General features: G+C 37.0%; 1 protein-coding gene across 1 annotated transcript; it reads right to left on the minus strand.

The window, feature by feature from the left end:
* Positions 1-1,985: 1,985 nt before the first annotated feature.
* Positions 1,986-10,008, minus strand: LOC121377950. Its single transcript, XM_041506044.1, has 3 exons — positions 9,526-10,008; positions 5,148-5,549; positions 1,986-2,640 (listed from the first exon to the last, which is right to left on the minus strand). Exons 1-3 carry the CDS (start codon positions 10,006-10,008, stop codon positions 2,131-2,133), a joined length of 1,395 nt encoding a protein of 464 aa, XP_041361978.1. The 3' UTR covers positions 1,986-2,130.

Here is a 10,008-nt window from a genome sequence, read left to right on the forward strand (position 1 = left end):
ACTGCTATAACGAACTAACTAACATGGTCCCTTCCGGTTCGTTATAAGAGTACTTCACTGTATATATATATATATATCTTGCCCACTGGGCAGGATTATCTACCTTTTGCACGGTGCTAGAAAAATCTGTCTGACCCTAGGGCTAGATAAATTGTCCGACCCGAGGGTTAGACGATTTCTACATACGCGTGACGTCATAACTCATGTTTTACTCATATATGCATACATACATACATATATATATATACAGTCGAGCACCGTTGTGTCGAACTTGCTTCAGTCGTGAAACCTCACTACTGAGACCACACATGGGATGGTCTTATTAGTGGATTACTATCGTTTTAAGTTGATTCCAAATTATATACAGTTATAACATAAGATTGTACTACCTGCCATTTTTACAGGCCTCTGTGGCTTCGTGGTTAAGCCATCGGACATAACGCTGGTAGGTACAGAGTTTGCAGCCCGTTACTGGCTCCCACCCATCGCGAGTTTTAACGACTCATTGGGTAGGTATAAGGCCGCTACACCCTATTTATTCTCTCTCACTAACCCACTGTCCTGGGTAGACAGCCCAGACAGCTGAGGTGTGTGCCCAGGACAGCGTGCTTGAACCTTAATTGGATATAAGGACGAAAATAAGTTGAAATGAATACATGTTATTAACAATCGGCAAGAACAAAGAAACCATTAGATGCATGACTTTTCAACACTTGTGTAAACGAAACATGCAGAAAATGTTCTATCATAATATGGCTGCTTTGACAGGGTGGAAATGCACTAAATACGACCATTGCGACTGGCTTTACTGGTCGCAATCTGCAATAGCGAGGTGGTCTTAATACCTGGGTAGTTTTACCTATAAAATGATTAGGAAATAATCCGGTCTTCAAAAAAAGTGGTCTTAATAGCGGAGTGATCTTAATTATGGGGTGGTCGCTAGATGGGAGTTGTTTGTGTGTGTGTGTATGAGTAATTGCAAGTTTAATATTGCAAAAAAAATTACATTTCACCAAATGTCATTACCATTATTGACACACCCAAAATGTATCAGTAATGACGCGTGGTCGCAATTATATATGAAGTCTGTAAATGTTATATCACCAACACACCATTTAGCAAATATCTCAAAATTACTCCATGCAAATGCATTTATTTCTTTTAAAATAGCGTTCGGTAAGACAATAAACATACTCATGACAATTAGGTTGCCCAACTGATAAAACATTTTATTTAAAAAAAAACTCATACTTAAACATTGTCTTTCAGTGTTGCCAACATGTTATCTTGCTAAATAGTAGATTTTTATTGAGTTATTCATCTTTCTTAAATGATTACAATATTTAGTGAGGTTGTAACGGTAATGACAATTATATTTTGGATTTTGTTTTTTAAATATATAATTTATTAAAATTTTAAGAGATACATGTATTTAAATTTATTGACATTGAATTTGGACACAGAAACAATTTAACTACGTTTTGATTGTTTAAAGAGTCTTATTAAGATAGTTAATATAAACAATGATAAAAATTATACCAATCAAAACTTGCGCATAAAATTTGTGCCTCCAATTATAGAATGACCCATACAAGTTATGTGCGGATAGCAAAGTACACGTTTTCTTAGTTTCATAATATACGATAAACGCAGAGAACCTTTCAAAACCGATGTACAAATGCAAGCCTGTTCTACAAATTTCAATTTCTAGCCCACACTTCATTTTGCTGAAATTAGCTTAAAGTCCAGCCACAAAGACATCATTGGACGTGTGTTGTTTAATATGATCCTGATCCTGAGACGAACACCTTCATACTTTTGAAATGCATGAGATTCGTTGGTGATAATATATATATATATATATATATATATATATATATATATATTGCGTTCTTCAAAAGGGAGACCCTGTTAAAACATATAAACATTGTGTATGCTTCTCTGCGTACATGTGGGGAGGGGGGGGGGGGGGGGGGGGCGTTGATCTTAAGGACAAATTCAGTACAACGAAGGTTGGGCTACAAATTGGAAATTGTGGAACCGACCTTTGGGCTACTGGTTGGTATGAAAAATAAAACAGGTTTATTGAGACGTTGTTCTCCTTCGTTTTGTATTATTGTGAAACATCTATCATGATAGGATAAAGTAAGTAAGCTTCCAAAATAAGTCTTTCATTTTTGAGATAAATGATCTTGAAAGTTTTGTTGACACGGCCTTTTCTATTGTGAAAATGAATGTTTTGTCTGGCAGGTTGTCAGACTTTTCCATGGTGCAGGTTAATTTGTATTCATCAACTTCAAGTTCCTTGTCGGTATCAAATGAACATTCATCGATCGCCCACTCAGGTGACTTGCTGTCAGCAATCTGAATAGATGTCTTATACCGACCAGTTGTCGTCTTCTCGAGGCCTATGTAGAAACATCTATTGGATATTTCTATTTCATACTTTATTCCAAATCCCATTTTCTCAGGATAAACTATGCTCCTGCCCGAGAGAATACTTGACAGTGGAACAATATTTCTTCTTTGAGGATCAATGTCTTGTTCTACCTTCTGTTTCTCAGATTCAACGTCGCATGTGCTTGATTTGAAACACAGTTTGGAGTTTGTGTTATTGGTGATGATGACGTGGACTGATTCCTGTCAAAATATACACAAACAAGTATGAACGTTTTATGTACATCAACAGATTGAAGTAAACTAATATCAAAAAACAGAAGAAGAAGAAGAAAAGCTTTGGTACATTAAAAACGTCTAATACCAGATACTGCTTACCTTAGGAACCAACTGTAAGAAAGTACAATCGTGTTACATAAATGGTATTTTTCTATTAATAAGGAATTGTAATGTAAAACATTATCTTTCTATTATTTAATAGTTAGTCTAATTGCACTTTGAATGAAAGTAGATCCGTATATATTGTTTATATTGATGAAACAAAATACACAAGTATTAATGTTTCTCTTCTGAGTGTACATCATCATCAACGATGGCGTCATCATTACCATTATCATCATCGACGTCATCATCATCATAATTAGCATCATCATCGACGTCGTCATCATCTACGTCATCATCACCATTATTATCATCACCATCGACGTCGTCATCATCATCATCACCATTATTATCACCATCATCATCGACGTCGTCATCATCATCGACGTCGTCATCGTCACCATTATTATCATCATCATCAACATCAACGTCGTCATCGTCGTCGTCATCATCATCTTTATTCCATCACATTTAGGTTTACCATGCCAGTGAAACATGAAAATCAGTTTTATCTTCACATTCAGAGGTATTATTCATAAATTTAATCCCATTTAAGTATGTTTTAAAAGCTTTGGTTCTTTTTTTTCTTTTTTTTTTCTTTCTTTTTTTTGTGCATGCAATTAACAAACACGTCTTTCTTGAAAATATGTCATTTCTTGGAAGACCAGCAATTTGTTAAGACAGCATCATAAAAATAATATTTATTTTATTAAAATGAAACTGTAGAGAAATAATAAATTTGCCTCTAGCGCCATCCCAACTCGGCTGTACACTTGATGTTGTTTCTATTATATCGTTTATGGAATATTTGGTTCTGTCGTATTTCATCATTTGTAAATGTATATGCTGACCTTTCTGTTGCAACACAAAGAGAAAACAGTAAAAGGATATCTGCAACACTAAAATATGCCCACAAATGATTTACTTTACAAACAACGCGCATATAAATATATGAAGGGTCCACGGGAATAACCTGTGATGTTACACTTTTTCTAATGTTATATTTTTTTTATTTTAAAGTTCAGCAATCGAATACTATTTATACCTAAGCAAGCATGATTTACCAACAACTTTTAAGGGCCTACCATAATTATTAAAGGTTGTTATTGTCATTGTGACCTTAACATGCACGACTTTTATAATAAAGACATCATAGGTTATTCTCTTGGACCTTCATATTGGGCTATTTCTCATTCCAGCCAGTGCACCACGACTGGCATATCAGAGGCCGTGATGTGTGCTATACAGTCTGTGGGATGGTGCATATAAAAGATCCCTTGCTGTTAATCAGAAAGAGTAGCCCATGATGTGGCGACAGTGGGTTTTCCTCTTTCAATACCTGTGTGGTCCTTAGTCATATGTCCGACGCCATATAACCTTAACTAAAATGTGTTGAGTGCGTCGTTAAATAAAACACTTTCCTTCCTTTCTTCAGTTTGCAAGTCCTCGTGCTCCCTTTTTCTTCCACAACTCTACTACAAGTGTCCTGAACACGAAACGAACTGGTATCAGTGGACAACAATTTGGTATCCACTACTCATGCGTCACCAGTGTTGGATGGTACCCTACACAATGTTATTGTTTTCGTTGACGTCTGGCCAAAATCTATACTCTAATTTTTGTCCACCAAAATACCCACACGTGCCATACCCATAAATCGTATTACGGCGGGAAGGTTGTAATAAACTGCAATACTTGACTCATAATTTGGCATACATATGAAAAATGTTTGTTTAACGACACCACTAGAGCACCTTAATTAATCATGGGCTATTGGATATCAAACATTTGGTAATCCTGACACGTAGTAATCAGAGGAAACCCACTACATTTTTCCTAATGCAGCAAGGGATCTATTATATGCACTTGTGACAGACAAGAAAGCATATACTACGGCCTAAAAAATCAGTTGAATGGATTCATCAAGGTGGTTCGATCCTGCAACGCAAGTACCTCAGGCGAGCTATCAATCAACTGAGCTAAATCCCATCCACATATAAACAAATGCTCTCTCCTACATTATGAAATAGTTTTAGAAAAAAAGAAGCTTACAGTAGTTTAGATATTAACATAGTACTGCACTGAAGAAAATACACCAACACAATCAGTGGCGGATCTAAAGGAGGGGGGGGGGGTGCTACAGTTATTTTATTTATTTATTTACGTTGATGAATCCGAGGGACGAAGGCCACATGCCATTGTCCTCTCCCCCCCCCCCCCCGCAAAATGGATTTTCTGGATCCGCCCCCGATAATTCAAGAGTATTTCCTGACCCTTGAATAAATCTAGCTAGGCGTACACAACTCGTAGAGTGTACGATACATGTGTATGTTTCACACAAAACACAAATATAAATATGGATACCTCACCTTTTTAATGATGTATGCAAATGTTTTATATGGCAGACCTTGCTCATCTGTCGCGGTGCATGCTAACTTGAATCCACAGATTTGAACGTTTTTGTTGACTTCAGACGTACACTGCCTGCATCCCCACGAGGGATCATTTCGTTCCGAAACGCCAATAAACGTCCGGTATTCGTCAGATGCGGTCTTCTTGAGGGCTATGTGCAAATTCTCCCTGGTTTCTTTTATGTTGTACGTTATTCCAAATTGTACTTCCCCCAAATAACCCATGGGACTGCTCAGTGAAATAATGCTTTGCGTGTGTGGGTCAACGTCTTCCTCTGTAAATTGCAGTTTATTAGCTGCTCTTGATTTAAAGGAGAATTTGTAGTCTGTTTCATTGTAGATCTGCACGAGTAATATCTCCTGTCAAAATAAACAAGTATAAATAGTTGGTGTATAATGCATATTTTGTAAGTGTTTAAGTACCAGTAAACAATACAGGAGTGTCTGTTATTTATTGTGCGTTCATCGGGTATGAACAACAACAACAACAACAACAAAAATCATCCCCAAACAGTATGAATTGGCGAATTATTTATTTATTGGCCATAGACATACCTAGATGAACATAAAGAAATAACAGACAATACTTATAATTAAATTTGAAACATTCTTAATAATAATAGCATAAGAGTTCATATTTTATTTTTATTTTATTTTATTTATTATTTTGTTCTTAAACAATAACTCACAGTAAGACAAAGTAGCAATGTAAAGTGACGTCATCAGATATGACGTTGCCTGGCAACGTTATTTTTACTTTAATCGAGAAATGAACTAACTCGCGGTGTTACGACTTAATTGTGTGAATGTAACGGAAAATTAATTATCAAAAATACTGATAGAAAGAAATAAGGGAACACGTCATATTGTAGACCAAATTTAATTAATAACTAGCGTTTTAATGTCTGCATTTCATACCAAGTTGTAATATGGGACTGAATGTCTGTAGTGTTGAATGTGCTGCCTATATGTTCCCAATCAACGTCTGACAATATGAATTGATTTTTTATGCAGTCATTAGTTCTTGTTGCTGTCTGTGTGATCCTTTATTTCTTTCCATCAGTATAATAATAACAACAAAATTAGTCATAGTCTTTTACTATCATTCTCTTGTGTTTCAGAAAAAAAGAACGTTCTGAATGGATTAGTAAAGCACATAATGTAAAGTGGTTGCTTGTTACTCATAGGCGTACGGGCTCCCATTAGTATGTGGGTGGGGTGGGTGGGTGGGGGGGGGGTACTTGGGTGGGGGCTTGGCTTTTGCTAGAATTAAACCAAAATGTTCAAATTTGCATAACAACATTTATTTATATTAGCAATTCTACCAAACAGCTACATGTATATAGAGAAAAGGTCTCAGCACATTTTACCCGAATATCTGTATCATTTTTGCACGTTTTTGAGGTTTTGCTCGAACACTGCCCCCCCCCCCCCCCCCCCCCACCTGCCCCCGTGACATACGCGTATGTTGTTACCATTTAACGTGTACTCCAACTAAACATTACATTGGCAATAAAAAAAGTTTGTTTTGTTTAATGACAACACTAGAGCACATTGATTTATTAACCATCAGCTATTGGATGTTAAATCAGCGTGCAATTTATACATAGGGCACACTCTTTATAACATTAATAATATATTAATTCTCTTCCAAGGGTTCAGGATATTAATATGCATTAAGAAAGTTACCTTTGACAATCTAGACTGTTCAGAATATATTTCTATTTTGGTTTACTTAATTTGGTTTACTCTGTTTGACTATTTGCAGTTTAGCACGACTATATTATGTATGATTAGCTCTGTCTCGGTTACTAGTTCAATATAATATGGATATGACTAATTCTCTAAACATTTTAACTGATCTCTGATTATTCAGTTTTTGCTCAATAATCCTATTCTACAAAAAGATCACTGCTTCGTTGTTTTCCCGTTATGGCGTTTTGAAATAGGGTTCTGTCATAATTTCCTGTACATTAAAATGTGAGAAAACCAGAGACAAAGTTAACGTTTGTCTTTGTGTGACTATTGGATGTCGAACATTTAGTAATTTTGACATATAGTCTTAGAGAGGACACCCTCTACATTTTTCCATTAGTAGCAAGGGATCTTTTATATGCACCATCGGACTGGCAAAACAGCACATACCACGGCCTTTGATATACCAGTCGTGGTGTAAAGCACGCCAACCGTCCTTGGATTCTGCATTGCGCCTAATGATCCGGTTTCTCCTACGGTGTGTCTGGGGTCTTTACCGGAACGGGACTAGTTGGCCCAGATTGTTCAAAGAGTCGGACTATTTGAGAATGCAGCCAGTATGCATGTTGGTCGTGATCTCCATATAAGGCAAACAATTGTCACAAGTTTGACAGCGGACAATATGGGCCGAACTTACGAAGCCTGTTTTTCTTAAACGCAGGTGTTTAAGCATTATAAATGTCTGTAGTTACACGCGTGTATGAATGAATGAAAGAATAAATGTTTAACGACACCCCAGCACGAAAAATACATCGGCTATTGGGTGTCAAACTATGGTAATGCAAATAAATAAAGTGATGATCAACATCAATATAAAAATTCAAGACAAACAAAAACAGTGTAAAGAACTGTGCAAAAACACAAACATCACAGAATTTTACGGATACTGAATTCTACTCAAAACTTCAATTTTGTGCTGTATTGGCCAGTCTCAAAGAGAATGTTACACCCCTGCACCACGGTGAGGTTACAGCACACGCAGGGGTTACACGCGTGTAAGACATAAACATGCTTTGTAAATTCGGCCATGAATGTTTAACAACACCCCAGCATAAAACACCCATATTGAAATATTATTTACATTCAGAATACAATATATATATAATTATGTAAAACCACAGTGTAAAGAACTGTTGGGAAAAGTATAATACAATACAAATATCAAGGTAAGTATATTTTTTAAATTTGTATAGAAATCAAAGTGTTTTGAAAACTTTATAATTAATTCTGGGTTGAATTTATAGGATTCCAAAACATTTCTGTTGCCAAATATATCGTTTCTTGTCGGCTTCAGATGATTACATGCCACCAAAATGTGGCGCACAGTCAGTGTACACTGACAATGTTAACACTGAAGAGGAGAGTCGTTCTTTAAAGTAAATGAATGCGTCAAATATGTATGATCGATGCGACACGGCACAATGCTACTAGTCCATGAGCCACAGGGGTCGGTCGGTACCATCTGGGTTGACGAATGCCCATACTGATTTTTTGTCGAGGCTTACATCCTCCCCCCCAAAAAAAAACACACACAAAAATAATAAAATAAATAATAATATTTTTTTTTTTTTTAAATAACCGTCTTGGAAATGAGGGTAGGATCACAAAATGGGTAGATACACACAAAAAGCTGTGAGTCCTGCAATCCTATCGTACATTTTCCATCTCTAGGGATGTTGGTCTTGATAAAAATCACTGTGAGCATTCGTCCCCACAGGTTCCGACGCCATATAACCGTAAAAAATAAAATGTGTTGAGTGCGTCGTTAAATAAACCATTTCCTTCCTTCACCCTCCCTCCCCCCTCCCCCAGGTGGTACCAATTGGCCAACTTGTGGGTCCTGGTTCATGGACTATACTTCATCCTTCCTGCACCACCTGTAGGAGGACTGCCACTCTCCCAGGATTTGCTTCATCCATCACCTCACCATGCATAACACACGTCCATACTCAATAACTATGAGAATGGTTAGAGAACGTTCAAAGAGCAGTCAAAATGAGAAAAAGTGTCATAAAATTTAGATTTTCTATTAAATACTAACGCAGTACTTTGGCTTACTCAGTGTGTTGTTTGTGTTAGTGGCATATAAAACGTACGACTACGAAGATAATATTTATGAAGAAAATTAATTTTGTTTCCTTCATATTCGTGCTTCATGGCCTTTAACTATCTCTGGTGTTTCGACACTTACTTTTCAAAGTTTGCCTCGACTGGCGCATGATGCAGCACTAATCTTGAAATTCGGCGGCGGGACGTAGCTCGGTGGTACAGCGCTCATCTGATGTGCGATTGATCTAGGATCGATCCCCGTCGGTGGGCCCATTCGGCTATTTCTCGTTCCAGCCCCAGTGCTTCACAACTGGTATACTGAAAGGCCGTGGTATGTGCTATCCTGTCCTGTCATATAAAAGATTCCTTGCTACTAATGAAAATTTTTGGCGGGTTTCCTCTCCATGACTGTCAAAATTACCATATGTGTGACAGCCAATAGCCGGTAATTAATAATCAATGTGCTTTAGTGGTATCGTTAAACCAACAGTTATTGAGGAGGTTCGAGAATTTGGTTAAAATTGTCACTGACCTTTTTAATGGTGAACTTGAGCTTCTCGGTGTTTTCTTCTGTGGACGGTTCCTTATCGCATGTTACATAATAACCACAATCCACCAAACGCAAGGGTAGCTTGTCATTGCATTTCTTAGACGCCCATTGAGGTGGCTTCTCGTTTTTGTTTCCTTCGCTCGTTTTCTTAAATTGTATGAAGCTCATAACCGAGCCTGTCGTTGAAATACCAAAACCAATACATAACATCTCGTTGCTGTTTTCTGTTTGCATTGCCAAGCAACACTCAATACTTTGAAGCATCCGTTGATAACACTTGAGACGCAAAACACTCTTTGTCAGTGGTTTGATGATTGTGGGGTTAGGTGTTTTTACCCATTCACCATTCGCCTTGTATTCGTCTTTGATATGAATGATATTCTTTGTTTCGTTCTTAATTTCAATTTCGAGGTTTCCGCTTTTAGTGAAGAATGTTGGCACATTTAAAACAGTTTCACCGAGCAT

Source organism: Gigantopelta aegis, chromosome 7 (genome assembly GCF_016097555.1).
Source record: "Gigantopelta aegis isolate Gae_Host chromosome 7, Gae_host_genome, whole genome shotgun sequence".
NCBI lineage: Eukaryota > Metazoa > Mollusca > Gastropoda > Neomphalida > Peltospiridae > Gigantopelta > Gigantopelta aegis.